General features: G+C 53.6%; 2 protein-coding genes across 3 annotated transcripts; both read left to right on the top strand.

Annotated features, from left to right (window-relative positions):
• Window positions 1-4089: 4089 nt before the first annotated feature.
• Window positions 4090-5833, top strand: LOC128096161 (uncharacterized). Its single transcript, XM_052715359.1, has 3 exons — window positions 4090-5181; window positions 5418-5570; window positions 5765-5833. The coding sequence occupies exons 1-3, from the start codon at window positions 4123-4125 to the stop codon at window positions 5831-5833; spliced, it is 1281 nt and encodes a 426-aa protein (XP_052571319.1). The 5' UTR covers window positions 4090-4122.
• A 256-nt stretch (window positions 5834-6089) lies between these two features.
• Window positions 6090-15970, top strand: LOC128097811 (uncharacterized protein C1orf167-like). 2 transcript variants are annotated; one of them, XR_008213996.1, is made up of 5 exons: window positions 6090-6470; window positions 7960-8135; window positions 8678-10065; window positions 14830-15087; window positions 15733-15970. XR_008213996.1 is itself a non-coding variant. In XM_052718558.1 (5 exons), exons 3-5 carry the CDS (start codon window positions 9895-9897, stop codon window positions 15089-15091), a joined length of 492 nt encoding a protein of 163 aa, XP_052574518.1. In that variant the 5' UTR covers window positions 6090-6470; window positions 7960-8135; window positions 8678-9894; the 3' UTR covers window positions 15092-15705. The 2 variants fall into 2 exon arrangements, 1 of the variants encoding a protein (XP_052574518.1); XM_052718558.1 differs by lacking the exon at window positions 15733-15970 and adding an exon at window positions 10217-10275 and having other exon boundaries at window positions 14830-15705.
• Window positions 15971-16168: the final 198 nt, after the last annotated feature.

Here is a 16168-nt window from a genome sequence, read left to right as displayed (position 1 = left end):
TGTATTGCTGTGATACCTCACAAGGGGAAGGGTGACCAGTCTGTCCATCCAATAGCTGTTCACTTATCAATTGTGTAAACACCATGGGGGTACCTTTACATGATTTCAGAAGGCTGGAAGTATCCTCCGAGGCTCCATTCTGGAAAGCACATGTGTGAGCCAGAGATGGTCTACAGAATCAGTGGATGGCTTTGAGGCTGGAGGCTGGACACAGCTAAGCGCTTTCCTACCCCAGTGCCTTGAAAATGGACTTCATTTAAAATTCTGTACATAATAGAATTACCTCTGATCCAGACTGTGAAAGAGCCGGTCTACTGACGCCTCTACTCCGCCTGCCCCCACTGCCAGTGAACCCAGGGCCCCCAGTTCCCAAAAGGGAAACTGATCTGGGGACACACAGACTTGGAAAGGGGAGCCTTGGACAGGGGTAGAGTGATCTCAGCTGGAACGTGCTTTATGGAAGCTGGGGTGACTGGGAATTTAAAAAGAGGACAACCACTTCTTCAGATGGTAAACATGCGTTTAAAACAGAAACTCAGTGCAGCAGATGGACTTGAGGACTGGTGGCCAGGAAGACGGGTTTGAAGGAGTTTTTCAGAAAAGCAGCCAAGAGATGATGTGGAAAGGGTTCAGTGAGGTTTACAAGATGAGATTGCGGGAAGGTAGCCAAAAGGTCTCATCCATCAGGTTTAGGAAGATATTTGACACGGATTTTTTTTTTTCACTTATTTATTTGTTTTTGAGACAAGGCTCACTATGTAGTGCTGGCTGTCCTGGAACTCACCTGCCCTGTAGACCAGGCTGGCCTGGAACTCACACAGATCTGCCGGCCTCTGCCTCCTGAGTACTACCACACACCTGGCTTGACAGTCTTAGAAGAAGGGGGGGGGGGGGTTGGGGAGGGTTGGGGATTTAGCTCAGTGGTAGAGCGCTGTCCTCAGCTCTGGGGGGGAAACAAAAGAAGAAAGGGGCAGGAGGAAGGCTAGAGAGCTTGCCTAGCATGCACAGATCGTGGGTTCAATCCCCAGCACCACGTTTAAAAAATGGGGTGTGGGGGTTGTCATAGAAAGTTTGGGAATCAGCCGGGCGGTGGTGGCGCACGCCTTTAATCCCAGCACTCGGGAGGCAGAGCCAGGCGGATCTCTGTGAGTTCGAGGCCAGCCTGGACTACCAAGTGAGTTCCAGGAAAGGCGCAAAGCTACACAGAGAAACCCTGTCTCGAAAAACCAAAAAAAAAAAAAAAAAAAAAGAAAGTTTGGGAATTTGTCTAAGACCACCCAACAGCACAAGCCTTGTGACTTGCATCCAAAAGTACACATTGCAGAGTGCACTGTGGAGCTGCCCAGGCAAAGGCTTGCAATGTGGAAAATGCTCGATGTTTGAAAGGAAGCGACATCGACATCGGACCAATATCAAAGCACGCTGAGGAGAGAATGGTGGTTGGATTCCAGCCATTCTGGGGGGACCTGTGGCCTGAAGACCACAGACAATGTGAAAGAAAGAAAGAAAAAAAAGGCTTCTCATAGCTTTATGCCTTGTAACTGAGATGCAGGTCCTGGGCCGGAACCTCAGCACAGAGCACGTGCAGCTCATTCGGACCTACGCCCCGTGCAGGCATCTGCAACTTTTGCTTGGGAACGCGCAAGGCACGCTGGAGACGGGGCGGGGCTAGGCGAGCACGTTCTTATCTTTGAAATTCTTCCACCTCACACTTAACGTGGTCGTTAGCGGTCCTCTGCGGAGAGCCCCTCCCAGTTCAAACCTGATTGGTTAAAAGAAAGGTTCCAAGGAAGACTGAGGGCAGGTCCAGAAGGGCAGGAAACTGGTCACAGGCTCCTATGGTGAGAAAAGGGAGGATCTGAGTGTCCTTAGGTGGGCGTGGGGGCTAGAGGGCAGGACTTAAAAACGGGAGTGGCAGGAGAGGCCACCCATGCTTACAAGCTAGCCTTCTCAGCAGAGCTGCCCAGCTGTAGGACTGTGCAACAGGCTGGTGGCCTTTCTAAACACCAATAGCCTCGTTTTTTAGAACTGGGAAACAAATCTTAGGACTGACGGCGGTGCAGAGTATACAGCAGAATGCCTGCTCATGGCTGAGCTGGTGTTTAGCGTGGTTCAGTCACTTAACACATGTGCCAGGCTGTATGCTGCGTGTATATAGGCGAGACCACCATCTCTTCAATACACATAGTGACGGTACATGCCAGGAGGAGCACACGCAGGGCACAGAGAGTAAGGTGCTGCCATGGATAACGGAAGGGCTTGTTTGAGGCAGGACTTAAATACAGGAAGGAGGGAGGGAGAAAAAAAGAAAAATAAAAAGGCTGGTGATGTGACTGTAGTGTGCTAGTCTAACATGCAGAAAACCCCGGGTTTGAACTCCAACACTGCGCAGACTAGGCATGGTGGCACAGCCTGTAATCCCAGCACTTGGGAAAGGGGGTTCAGTATCATCCTTGGCTATACAGAGCAAGTGGGGCCAGCCTGATCTACGTGAGAAACTCTCAAAACAGAAGAGCACGTATTGCTCTTCCAGAGGATCCAGGTTTGCTTCCCAGCCCCCACATGATGACTCATGACCATCTATAACTCCAGTTCCTGGGGATCTGACATCCTTAGATGGGTGTGGTGGCACACACCTTGAATCCCAGCACTTGGGAGGCAGACGCAGGTGGACTTCTGTGAGTTTGAGGCCAGCCTGGTCTACATAGTGAGTTACACAGATCCTGCCTCAAAAAGAAAAATAAAAATCGAAAAAGAAAAGAACTATCACAACAGAGAGGGGAGAAGCTATGTGGGGCAGTAAGCAGAGACCACAAGGGGCCTTTGCAGAGAGGGACCATGTCCGGAAGAGTTGAGGATATGGCCCTGTGGCCAGGGTGTCTTCTTTCTCCACAGAACCTGACTGCCCCTTTCCCTGTTCCTGTGCTGAGACTCTAACCCAGGGCCTCATATATGCCAGGCTAGTGCTCTGCCCCACCCCACAGCTGTCCCACAGCCCATGGAGCCAAGACCTGCCACCAGATACAAGGAGAATGTACCCCCCAAGACTGTGACTGTCCTGGGGCCAGGTAAGAAGCTCACTGAGCCTGGTAAGTCAGTGGCAGTGGGGTCCTCCCCAGTTACCTGCCTAGCACCTTCCTAGCTCTGGAGATTTCCTTCCCAAGATTGGCTCGGTTGGTACAGCATCATCTCAAGGGAGGGTTCTTGAGAGGGATGGAAAGGTGGGGCCTAGGGATGGAAGGGTCCCAAAGGGAGGGATCTTGGGAGGGCACCCGCCCCTAAGGAGTCCCTGTTGGTAGGACCTTAGGATTGTAGGTCTTTGGGCCAGAATCACTGGAGGGTGAGGGTCTGAGAGTGAGGGATCTCAGGCTATAAGAAGCCCACAGAGCTGGTCCAGCCGAGGGCACAGACAGCCCAAGAACAAATTCAAATTCTAATCCCCCCTTTTTTTGTTTTGTTTTGTTTTGAGACAGGGTTTCTCTGTGTAGCCTTGGCTGTCCTAGAACTCACTCTGTAGACCCGGCTGGCCTCGAACTCACAGAGATCCGCCTGCCTCTGCCTCCCAAGTGCTGGGATTAAAGGCATGTGCCACCATCGCCCAGCCAAATTCTGATTTTATGCCTGGATTAGTTGGGGTTACTGGAGGGGAGCCAGGGGGTACAGGTAAGGGTGGGAGTGTTCTGAGTGACCACTGGGTAAATTGTAAGCTAGTCACCTTTTACTCTTTCCTTTTCTCTCTTTTCCCCTCTCAATTGGTTGCCAACAGATCCAAAGCCCTCTCTCTATACACCCTGGTCCCAGCTATAAACCCCATCAGGCTCCCCTCTGCCCCTCTTCTTCCGTGCTCTATGTAGCCAGGCCTCATGTCAAACCATGTCACCACATGGCTCTGAGGCCCTGGGGCCTGACCTGCACATTGGCTCCCTTAGGGTCATGGAGCTGAAGTCCTGACTCCCTCCCACCGGGAACCCTGCCATACCCCAGCTCTGAGGCCTGGATACCCCATGTCTTACCCGAGAGCCATCACCTGGTTCCCAGGGTGTGGCTGTCTCTCTTCCTTTAGAACTGAAGAGCCCCTGGAAGAACCTGGACATCAGCCTGGGGAGTGGAGGAGGCCGGAGGATGCCCGTATGCCAGGCTACCACATACTCCCAAGGCTCAGTGCTATGCCAGAAACCCTACCAAGTCCAAAGTAATCTGGCCAGCCCTCGTCCCTGCCTGGCCCTTGCCCTGAAGGACACAACTGGCCAACCAGGTGTCACAGGTCTCTGGCAGCAGAGTAACCTACAGCTTCCAGCAGGGAGGTCCCAGGGGAGGACCCGCGAGCCCTTTACACAGCAGAGTAACCTGTGCTTCCAAAGGACCACGAGCCCCCATCTGCAGAACAGCTGCCTGTCACCAAGTGGCCCATCCTCCCACCAGAGGCAGACACACCAGGTCACAGACACCCCCTGCTTAGACTTGAGACTCTCTGGGGGCTTGAAACCTCTTGATGGGTGCACATGGCCTGACCCCAGTCCCTGCTATAGTTCCGGGAGCTGGGCACCCAGGCTTGTGGGGCAGCCCCTCGCCTTGGAGGACCTATCTGTCTCTGCCCACAGCCAGTCTTGGGCCCAATTCCGTTCTTCATGCAGCACTGACCACTGGCTGCTGGACTCCATCCAACACCTAGAGCCTGAGGCAGCCTGTTCAAGGAGCCAGACATCCCAGGAGCACCCAGGCCCTACACAGAGGGGCCCCCACACTGGTGGGAGACAGTCAACCCCTGCCCAACCTTGGCCCAGCCACCCCAGGGAAAGTGTAAGCCTCCTGGAGACTCTTGGGGTCCAAGCTAGACTCTCAGAGTCCCCTGTATACAAACCCTTGTCACATGAGGCCGTTCCCACTCTGGAAACATTGGCTGGGGATTTCTCTGACTCAGACCAGGAGGTCCTTTCTACCCAGCACCTTGGGGCAAGAGAGAGAGGCTCCCCAGGCCTTCCATATAACACGAGGAACAGAGGGCCCTTCAGGGTCACACGAGAGGCAGGTAGCAGAGAGGCCAGAACTGAATCTCCAACCTTTATCAGTGTCCTGCCTGGGCAGGAAGGAAGAGAGAAGGCCCCACAGGAAAGGGCAGGCAGGGATGGGAAGATGGCCTCCTGCCCATCAAATGGAGCCCCAACTGAGAATACTCTGCAGGTAGAAGCCCCAGGATGCAGGGGTCGGGGGCACTCCCAGAAGAAGGGCTTGGCTGGAGATGTCACTCCTACTCTTTAGTCTGAGAACTGTCATGGCTTTTGTTTCTGCAGAACAAGGCTCAAAGCATTGGGAGCTCAGATCCCCAGGCAGCTTGGTGAGGCCCTGCTGTAAGGGAGTGGGGGTAGGGTTGGGGACCGCTCCAGGGACCGCTCCTGACCTGTCTGCCTGTACCATAGGGACTTGATAGAGATAGACATCTGATGGCAGAGCCTCAGCAGGATTTCAGAACTATCTTCACACTGTCCCTCATGAGAAACCAGGGGCCTCCAGGGCCCGAGGACAAGTTCTACACCCCTGGGTTTGGATCACTGGGAATTGTAGACATCAGTGTAGTGGGGCAATTCTCCTCTCTCCTGGACCTTCTTGCTTGGGGAGTTGGGGGGTGACTTTATGTCCAGGGATCAGCAAAGAGATCTCTGCTTTGGAAGGGGGCATCACCTTTACAATTAATAGAAAAGCTACATGGGATCCTAGGGAGCTGAGAGTTGTGTCTATCCCCTCATCAGTCCTGCTCTGTCCCCAGCCAGAAGCTGCTGTCCAGAAGTTTCAGAGCCTGGAGGAACTTGTCACAGAGGCGCCAGGCAGCAGCTAAGGCCATAGCTCTGAGCCACAGGCAGCTGGTTCGAAAGAGCCTCAGAGTACTGCGCTGGGTCCTATGGCTCCAGGAGGCCCGATTGGAGGCAGCATGGGATCAACATGCAGATACCCTGCTGGCTTGGAGCTTCCAAAAGGTCTGTGTTCTCCAGGTTGGGGTTTGGGGGCAATGCCATGGCTCTGGTATGTCTGAGAGGAGGCTACATCTACTGAGAGGGCATCTGCTGGGCCCAGGTTGCAGCTCATGACTGATCTCTCCAGCTCCAGGTCTGCTGTTTTTGATTAGTGATTTGCTAGCTTGGCCTGAGAGGATGTGTGGGTGTTCTTCCTCCTTGGGTACTGAGTGAGGGTGGAAGGTTTGCTTCCAAAGGAAAGTTTTGTCTCTTGGGATTCTTGCTACATTCCATCATTCCTGAGAAAGTGGGGTAGTGTTAGGTTAGGACCGGAGCTTTGGTGGCTGATGGGAGTCTCATTCCGGGCCTCAGCTGGCATCCTTCTGCCTGTTGTCTTTTGACCCAGCTCTTGCAGCAGAAACAGGAACAACCCTGCACCCAGGCTGCATCACCATTCCTTGCTTCTAGGGGAAGCCCTTCCTTAGGAAGAAAAGTAGCCGCTGACCTTGCCTGGAAATGCAGGTGAGCTTGGACACCAAGACTGGGCAACGTGGCCTAGGCAGTTGGTGGCCTACTCCCACCCCCCGCCCCCCCCCCACCCTGCCCCTGCCTACCAGCTTCTTTCACAGAGAACCGGGATGAGGACAGAGATTTGGACAAAAACATGCCAGTCATGACACCATTTATAATTATAGAAGAGGCACAGTTAGGGCCTATGTAACCATGTGATAAGCTGTTCAGTAACCAACCAATATAATGTTTGTTTTTATTTATATTTTATACTTATTTTTATTTGTGTGTGTGTGTGTGTGTGTGTGTGTGTGTGTGTGTGTGTGTGTGTGTGTGTGTTTGCATGGTTGTATGTGCATACATGCATGCGAGGTTCCCAGGATCCAGAAGAAGGCAGTGGGTCCCCTGGATCTGGAGTTACAGGTGGTTTGTGAGCTGACAGATGTGGGTGCTGGCTGAGGCTGAACCCTGGCTCTCTGCAAAAACAGCCAGTGCTCTTAACCACTGAACTATCTCTCTAGGCCCCATAACACCTTTTTAATCTGTGGGCCTTTTTTTGATTCTATACCTCCATGTTGATCCCCCCCCTCCTGCCCCTGGCAAGAGCTTTTAACACTGGAAGTGACCTAGCAACCTAGACATGGTGAGTGAAGGATGGATTCATGGAGGATGAATCGTTAGTGGTGGAGGGATGTGAGGACCAGGGCACCACACAAAGGGAACAGAGTATGCAAGGGCCTTAATGACAGCCTAAAGAGCCAGTGGAGTAGTGAAAATTCATAGTCCCAGCTACTCAGGAGGCTGAGGCAGGAGGATTGCTTGAGTCCAGGAAATCAAGGTCATGTTAGGCAATGTAGGAAGACCAAATACATTAAAGAGAAAGCCAGCTCTGGGTGGTGGTGGTGAACAACTTTAGTCTCAGCTCTCAGGAGGCAGAGACAGACGGATCTCTGAGTGTGAGGCCATCGTGGTCTACAGAGTGAGATCCAGGACAGTCAGAGCTACACTGAGAAACCCTGTCTTGAAAAACAAAACAAAACAACCAACCAAACAATAAACCCCAAACCCAGCAATAATGAGCAGTTAACACCCCCCACACACACACACAATGTTTTGAGACTGGTGGAAAAGGTGTTCTAGGCCAGGTCCCATGTAGCTTGGGAAGGAGTTGAGATTTTATTCTAGGGGCCAAAGGGACCCCCAGGAGGCCGAGCAGGCACTTAAGCTAATTGGACTCAAGATGAGGGAAACATCACTCTGGTCACTGAGTTGGAACCACCAGAATGAGTGAGGCAGGGGTGGATGTGGGAGGCCAGGTGGGAGGATGCTGGGGCCTCCAGGCACTCGGGGATGACATCTGTGGCCTGAGCAGACGCCATGCTCAGTTCTTCACAGCCTTCTGTTTCACAGAAAGGCGAAGGCCGGGGCCACCGAAGTGTGTGCATGGCAGGAGGCGGGTGGCTGCCGGTGCTGCCAAAGGCAGTTTCCCTTCGTTCTCCAGGTGCTTCGGGGCCTGGTACCGGTTGGCGCAGAGAGGGGCCCAGTGCAGGAGACACGTGGCCCACCGAAGGGTGCGGGTCCTGAGGACATGCCTGGGACGGTGGATGGAGTTGAGGCAGCTCCAGGCCTCAGATGTGGCAAAAGTGACTCAGTTGGCCCTCTACCGGCGGAAGGCGGGTGAGCCAGCGACAGACACGGGTGTCTGTGTGTGTGTGTGCGCGTGTGTGTGTGTGTGTGTGTGTGTGTGTGTGTGTGTGTGTGTGTGTGCGCGCGCGCGCGCGCGTTTCCCTCCAACCAGAGCCCCAGTTAATTAAGCTCCGGGGCCCAGTGAAACTCATGACTATTACAATGGGAGAGGACTGAGGGGGGCCTTGGGGGGGGGCGGGGCTTGCCAGTGCTAGAGGTCTGGGAGGGGTTTCCAGAGGGAGCAGGCCTTGGCTGGGCTGCACCCTTGTCTCCATCCAAGCTGTTCTGGGCAGGGGACTGTTCTGGTTTAGTGTTGAAAGCATGTGGTCCTCTGCTCCGGGAACGCCCTAGTCTGCTGGAGGGGACATGTAGTCCCTTCCTACGCTGGGGAAGATGGGAACTTGAGGCAGCCTGGTGGGGAGCATGTGGAGGACACAGGAGGGCAGTGCTCATGATGGGGAGGCCCAGGAGGCCTGAGGCTGCAGCTGCTTGTTTGTGAACAGCAACTTAACCACTTCCTGCCTTCTTCCCAGGGAATAAGGCCCTCAACATCTTAGTCCCAGGAACTGCCACCACTCATTGCCTGGAGACAGTGGTCCAGGCCCAGGAACTACCCAAGGAGCCAGATCGGTGCTCCCTGTGGGAAGCTTGCCAAAAGTTGGCTCTGCAACGGGCCCTGCTGCTCTGGAGGACGCGACTCTACCAGCACGAGCAAGCCGTGTAGGTGTCCAGAAGCTGATGACACCCGGTCAGCCCCACAATGTGGAGACATGATCCTTTAGGACCTAGTCAACATCCCCAGCCTTCCCATGGCCTTGGCAGGAGGCCTGATGTGATACATTGTGTCTCCCAGCAGGTATCAGGCCCTGGGAAGTGGCGGTGGAACACCGAGACAGCTGCTGGGGCCACTTTCTCCCAGCTGCCTTTGGAAGGATTCTGAGCCCAGGCTGCTGACGCTGTGGGGCGGGAGGCTGGGGTCATCAGGAGCCAGCTTCTAGACTAGACTGTCAGGGAGAATGAGCCAGCAGTCACAGAGCTAAGAATTCTGTTTCAACAGGGCGGTGGTGGCAGGCACACTCTTTTAATCCCAGCACTCCGGAGGCAGAGGCAGGTGGATCTCTGTGAGTTCGAGGCCAACCTGGTCTACAGAGCGAGATCCAGGGCAGTCAGGGCTACACAGAGAAACCCTGTCCACTCCCCCCCCCCCCAAAAAAAAAAGAAAAGAAAGAAAGAAAAGAGAATTCTGTTGTAGCAAGCATGGTGGCACATAGTTCAGGATGACTAAAAAATACTGGCAATCCTCCTGCCTCAGCTTCCTGAGTCACGGTGGGGTTATAATCGTGAACTGCTATTCCTGGCTTGTGGTTGATTGTTTCTGATTTTGTTCCGTTTTGCTTTGCTTTGTTTTTTAGGAAAAGTGTTTTTTCTTTTTTCTTTTGTTTTTGTTTTGCTTTAACCGAGTTCCCCACTAGAGGGCAGTGGACTGGGCTGTCACTGGAGTGGACTGGGCTGTCACTGGAGTGACTTGTCTTCGGTGGTGCCGGGCATCAGGTTCTCAGACTCATGCACACTTAGCAAGGGGTCCACCGCCGAGCTATGACATCATTTCTTGATGCTCTGAGTGATCCATTGGTTTCAGCTGGTCAAGGCCTTCCAGCTGGACCCTCACACAGCAGGCTTGCCTGAGTCGTGGGTGTTGGGAGTCCCAGAGACTCACCTGCCCCCCTCCCCTAGCTCCTTTTTTCAGGGCATGCAGAAGAGGGCTCTGCAGTACATCCTGAAGCTGTGGCGCTTGAGGGTCTGGGGTCTGGACCCTCCCTCGAGCAGCATGGAGACCATGTTAGCCCTGGAGCCATGGGGCAACAGGCCAGGAGGGGAGGCCTGGCTGGGCTGCAGAAGATCAGGAGGGTCACTGGAAAAGGTGAGGGGCTGGAGTGGGGTAGAGATGGGGGGACCCAGAACTCACCCCTTAGCCCCAGCCTCCCAGGGCCCCCACCCTCCTGGAGACTTTCCTATTGGGCATCCTGTGGGCAGCCAGGTGGCAGGACAGGCTGTGCCTTCTTCCCTGGCAGGTGCGGATCCAGCAGACTCAGGGCGCAGTGAGGTTGTACTGGCGTACCCTCCAGAGGCGGTAGGAACCCCTCCCCAGAAAGGGAGAGCCTTGTTGTCCACTGTACAGTGATGCCGTTGTTTCCCGACTGCTCCTCCCACACATCCTGGGCCTTCCCAGCAGCAGCTGTGGAGTCTGCATCTCAGGGGGCTCACATCCCAGTCAGGATGACCCCCAGAATCAGGGCCATTCAACTTCTCATGTCCTCGGGCCCTATCCAGCTGTGAGGGTGGGAATTGGGGCAAGATACTCTGTAGTGTATTTCTCTCCAGATGTTCTCACAGGGCAGGGCTTGAGAAGGGACTTGCTTTGTGCCTCTGGCTGTGTGATCTGGGACAAGTTACTTGACTTCTCTGTGCCTCTGCTTCCCTGTCTGTAAAATGAGGACAGTTATAGTATTGACTCTGAAGGCTGAGCACTGGACTTGGCATTGGAGGTTAAGGATCCTTTTCTAGTCCCATCATCTGTCATTGTGTCCTTTGGAAAGCCCTAGACCCCTCTAATCCCCAGCAACCCATCCTCTCCTTGATTGGAACTGGGAAAAGACCTGCCCGGGCTATACCTGTTGCTGAGGGGAGGATGGAAGAGGAGCTAGAGTAAGGCTAACCCAGCAACTGTGCTTAGATTGGACATTCCCCTTCCTTCCCAGTGTCCTCCTCAGCTGGAGCCACTGGACTGCAGCTCGAGGGCCCTGGAGAGACCTTGATGCTCATTGGGCCTGAGATCAGAGCTGCAGGGCTGGGATGGGTCTGTGGTGGTGGCCGCTGGTACAGTGATGGGCAGTGCAGAAGAGAGTCCAGGAGCGGGGCCAGGGACTGGTGTGAGTGGCCCTGAGCCGCGGGCTCTCCTGCTAGCAGAGTGAGCCAAGGAATGGGTGGCACATAATAGGAGAAGAAAGGGCCAGGGTCCCTTGGTGACACTCCGAGTTCCACAGCCCTCTCAGAGCCCAGAGCTTGGATCACATCAAGGACTGGGTGGTAGAGGGAGGCCTGCAACCAGGTCTCTGTTTTTCTGTCTTCTTCTGTGTGGATCTTGAGCCGCTTAAGTACTCTCTGCTCCGTTATCTGTGAAACAGGCATAATAGTGTACGTGCTTCATGGGGTAACTGTGGGACAAACTCCAGGCTAGAACATCAGCACCCTGTCACCTCCACTTCGCCTGGCCTCCAGGAGTTGCTGGCCTGAGCTCTGAGGCCGAGGAGGACGGAGTCCTGGTGCTCTCGGGGCCATGATGCTGGTTAGGCAGAAGAGTGCTGAGCCAGCAGCCTGGAGAGGAGCTTGTCTGGGGAAGGAGGGGCTGAGTCCTGGCTTGCTTCCCAGGATCCTGGCTCAGCAGAAAGGAGGACCTTTCTCTTTGTACTCAGTTTGGCCCCAGTCAAGTCACATCTGCAGGGAGCCTCCTTGCTGAGCAGCAAATAGCCCCGACGACGACACTTGTACATTTTATGTAACTAATTAACTTCAGTTCTGGGAATGGAATCCAAGGTCTTGGCATGCTGGGCAAACGCTCCAGTCTTCCACTGAGCCACACTCCCAGCCCCTACGTACAGCTTTGTTTTAATTATTGAATTAGTTAATTGGCTGTGTGTGTATGCCACAGCTCTTGTGTGGAAGTCAGACGACAACTTACAAGAGTCGATGTTCTCCATCATGTGTCTGAGTCCAGGAGATTTAACTCAGGTTGTCGGCAGCAAATGTCCTTACTGAAAGGATGAACGGCGCTGGTTGTGCGGCCGAAGAGTCACGAGCCATGGTTACCAGAGTTAGAATGGGCTTTATTAGAAAGAAGAGGGGACAGGACAGAGAAGCCAGGCCTGGCAGAGAGGAAACAGAAAGAGGTGCAGAGAGAGAGTGTGGAGGTCCATGTGTGGCTTTTTAAGGCGGGGACGCAGTCGCCCGCTGATGAGGCATTAAACCTGGAAGAGTGAGAGCAGGATCCTTACACTTACCGACTGAGACGTTATGCTGGTCCCCTGCTTATAGTGTTTTGTTTGTTTGTTTGCGGGGGCGGGGGGGGGGGGGGTGTTGGTTGTTTTTCGAGACAGGGTTTCTCTGGATAGACCTGGCTGTCCTGGAACTTACTCTGTAGATCAGGCTGGCCTTGAACAAGCCGAGATCTGCTTGCCTCTGCTTCCCAAGTGCTGGGATTAAAGGGGTGTGCCACCACCGCCCAGCTAGCCCTGCTCCCTGCTTACAGTTTTAAGCCACAGACTTTTAGCATCTCATGGTGTCAACAGAGCAAGAGGGAGTCCGATGGCTTAAGGGGCCACTCTGTTTTCTTTTCTCCTGTGAGGCTGTGGTGAGGGGTCACCCAGGGCTGGAACTACTTCTGAAAGCTCTGTGGAGGCCAGGCATCCACTTCTAAGCTCCCTTGTGGGGGGGATGCTGATAAGTCTTACCACAGGGCATCTCTGCAGAACCTGCTCATGCAGGGTGAGCAATCCAAGAGGCAGTGAGAGTGTGTGCCTGAACTAGAAAGTCCTTTCTCATATGTACATGCATATGCCAAGGGCAACCACATGGAGGTCAGAGGGAGCTGGTTCTCACTACTCACCATATGGATCCTGGGAACGGAACTCAGGAATTCAATCTCAGCAGCAAATGCTTTTACTTACTGAGTCAGTTTGCTGGCTCATTGGTGGCCATTTTCAGTGTCCTCTACGCCCACCAGTTTTGGTAATGAACTGTTAGGTGGGATTTGATCATCTTAGAAAGCTAGGGTCCTGACCCCTGGGGACAGCTGCTTCTTCAGCTCAATACTTGTCCATTGGGACTGAACGTTAAATTTTAGAGTTTTTAGAGAGAAACTGGAAATCTAAATTTTTAAAAAAGATTTTATTTTTAATCATGTGTGTACATGTGTATTTGTGCGGATATATGCCATGTGCACACTGGTGCCCTCAGAGACTAGAGGCATTGAATCCCCTGACGTTTGAGGCAGTTGTGAGCCACCTGATGTGGGTGCTGGGAATGGAACTCTGGCCTCTGGAAAAGTAATACACCCTCTCACTGCTGAGATGTCTCTCTAGCCCCTGGAAGTCTAGATTTTTTTTTTTTTTTTTTTTTTTTTGGTTTTTCGAGACAGGGTTTCTCTGTGTAGCTTTGCGCCTTTCCTGAAACTCACTTGGTTGCCCAGACTGGCCTCGAACTCACAGAGATCCGCCTGGCTCTGCCTCCCGAGGGCTGGGATTAAAGCATGCGCCACCACTGCCCGGCTGGAAGTCTAGATCTTTAAAGTTTACTTTACTATTGGTTTTTTTTTGGAGACAGGGTCTCTTGTGGCCAAAACTCATCTCCAATTTGCTGTGTAGCTGACTGTGGATAACTTTGAACTCTTGGATCCTCCTACATCGAACTTTCAAGTGCTGGGATTATAGTCCTAAAACACCAGGCCTGAATTGTGCAATACTGGGGATCAAGTATTCAGACGTACAAGACAAAGCATTTCCCAACTGAGTTATACCCCCCAGCCCCTAGATTTTTAAAACTCTTGAGTTCTTTTAATGCCTAAGCATTGTCAAAATCTTCAACACAAAGAAAATTTGAGGCTGGGAATGGCATCCACTGGGGAGTGTGTGTTTAGTATGGGTGACATTACATTCTGGGTTCAGTTCCCAGCACTAATAAAAAACAAAACAATTCCAAAACAAACAAAAATGCCTCAACTACCTGAATGCAAAGCCTGGTGACCAAAGGCATTTTAGCTAGCAGATAGTATAGGGCAGAGGGCTGGCTGAGCAGGGTGCAGGGGCGAGGCTGGGGGAGTCCCGAGAGGCTCTTGGTCTATTTGGCCCCAGGACGGCAGTTTCTCCATGAACAGTATCAGAGGTGGGGGCAAGTCCGCCTCCAGGTTCTGCAGAAGGCTGAGTTTGGGGCTGGCAGCAGGCGGTAGCTTGGACTGGAACGGAGATGCCTTCGGGCCTGGGGGCTTGACTGAAGACTAGGTGGGAGGGCTCTGTCCTCACCACTTGGTAAAGGCAGGGAGCCCAGGGCCATAAAAAGCTCTGGGATTCTGACTGGAGGCCTGGCACCTAGGTGAGGTGGGGACCTGAAGAGAGTTGGCCTAAGCCAGAGGCGCTTGTCAGCAGCCTCTCATTACATTTGGGATTGATGACAAGCCTCACAGTCCTGTGACCAGACCAGTCCTGTGACTTCACAGGCCAGTGAAGGTGACAGAGATGTTTTCTTCAGCTGTGAGGAGTCCAGGTCCTCAATCCTCTTACAGTGGCCAGAAGAGGGTGAAATCATGCAACCCAGGCTGGCCTCCACTGTGTAGCCAAGGATAACGTTGTGTCTTGATCCTCTTGCCTCTATGTCAGGGGTGCTGGGCTTGTGGGCATATGCCACCATGCCTCGTTTATTTGGTGCTAGAGATTGAACCCAAGGCTTTGTGTATGTTAGGAAAGCACTTTACCAATTGAGTTAGATCCCCAGCCCTTGGTTTTTTTAAGCCTAGGCTAGCCCCAGAGATCCTCCTGCTTCAGTGCTGAGTTCATAGGCATGTCTGCAGGTATCACTTTGAATAAACACAACACACAACTGAGGCTGACCCCTCCCCTCCCCGCCCCCTGTGCAGCTATTTCCAGACCTGGTATGAGCGCCTGAGGAACGCAGGGGTGTCCCAGGACCAGCATCAAGTCTTCCAGGATGACCTGAGAAAAGACCTGGGGGCCACACTTGCTGGCTCACTGGAGGCCTGCAGAGCAGGGCCCCCAGCACAGGATCGCCGCTGTGTGGCCCAGGCCTCTGTCCTGGGCTGGAGAAGCTTTCTGCAACAGAGTGGGACTGACAGGCAGCTGAGGAAGGCCCAGACCCAGCAGGCTTTTGTGGTATGGTGAGTCTCCCTGGGGCAGTCAGGAAGGAGAGCACAAGTCCTGACCCCCAATCCAGGTGGCCCTGTGCTGGGTCCTGTGGATGCATGAGTCCTACCTAGGCCAGGGCCACCAGGCTCTTGCTGTCCGGCACCTGACAACCAGGTGAGTGCCCAAGGCCCGAGGGCAACCTCATACCATGCTTCCAGCTCAGGTTTTGAACTTGGTTTTGGTAAGGGTGGAGCATATTGGGTAGTCGAGTGGTGCCTGCTGAGTGTCTGGGTGGCAGGAGGGTAGAGACACCTTGATCTTGGGAGCGGGTCCTGATCCTGCCACTTTCTAGTGTGACCCATCCTTGGAAACGCTTCTGACGTTAGCTGCCTTGCCTTGCAGCCCTGCCAAGTGTGCGCATGTGCTCAACACAATAATTGGGCAGTGCATTGGCATCTTCCCAGGGGAGGGGAGCAGAACCTAGCTGTTAGTTAGGACTGCCCTCTCTGTCCCTTTAAACAGGATGCTTGCCCCTGATGTATGTGATACTCTACCCACTTCTGATGCACATTTGGTGGATTATCCAGAATAGGGATGGGAGGGGGCCCAGGCCTGGGCATTTGTCTTTTGCAGAGCCCTAGAATCCTGGCTCTAATGGGCAACTCCTTCTTCTCCAGGGTTCTAGAGGTCTGGATGCAGTTAGCAGCCCAGTCTCATGTCCAACGAGCTGATATCACCCAATGCTGGCAGAGGCTTCAGTGTCTCCTTAGGACCCACTGGGTTCAGGGGCAGTCAACTCTGTTGAGACAGAGGCTAGAGCCACAGATCCAGGCACAGGGCATGGACTTCAGGCACTGGATGAGGCTGGCCAGCAGAGGGCACCTCCTGCAACTGATGGACACCCCAAATTTTTTGATACAGGTGAGGTGGGCCCAGGTGTGTGTGTGAGTGTGTGTGTGTGTGTGTGTGTGTGTGTGTGTGTGTGTGTGTGTGTGTGCGCACACGCGCCCAGGCGTGGGGGGGAGGAGTAACTTCCCCAGTCTTAAATCAGCTGGTTTCTGCCCACGATGGGATTGTGGCTCTAGGAGCAAACAGACTTACAGACACCACCCA

Source organism: Peromyscus californicus, unplaced genomic scaffold, assembly GCF_007827085.1.
Source record: "Peromyscus californicus insignis strain IS unplaced genomic scaffold, ASM782708v3 Scaffold_5__1_contigs__length_169319896, whole genome shotgun sequence".
Classification (NCBI taxonomy): Eukaryota; Metazoa; Chordata; class Mammalia; order Rodentia; family Cricetidae; genus Peromyscus; species Peromyscus californicus.
The sequence above is the reverse complement of the archived record's forward strand: the minus strand, read 5'-3'. Positions and strand labels throughout refer to the sequence as shown.

What these genes read in the sequence shown, in the direction of transcription:
- LOC128096161 (XM_052715359.1), top strand. Translation starts at nt 4,123, where the DNA reads ATGCCCGTATGCCAGGCTACCACATACTCCCAAGGCTCAGTGCTATGC. An exon ending in CAACTGAGAATACTCTGCAG is followed by an intron (nt 5,182 to 5,417) that starts GTAGAAGCCCCA and finishes CCTGTACCATAG; the next exon opens with GGACTTGATAGAGATAGACA. An exon ending in TGGGAATTGTAGACATCAGT is followed by an intron (nt 5,571 to 5,764) that starts GTAGTGGGGCAA and finishes CTCTGTCCCCAG; the next exon opens with CCAGAAGCTGCTGTCCAGAA.
- LOC128097811 (XM_052718558.1), top strand. Translation starts at nt 9,895, where the DNA reads ATGCAGAAGAGGGCTCTGCAGTACATCCTGAAGCTGTGGCGCTTGAGG. An exon ending in CAGGAGGGTCACTGGAAAAG is followed by an intron (nt 10,066 to 10,216) that starts GTGAGGGGCTGG and finishes CTTCCCTGGCAG; the next exon opens with GTGCGGATCCAGCAGACTCA. An exon ending in TGGCGTACCCTCCAGAGGCG is followed by an intron (nt 10,276 to 14,829) that starts GTAGGAACCCCT and finishes CCCCCTGTGCAG; the next exon opens with CTATTTCCAGACCTGGTATG.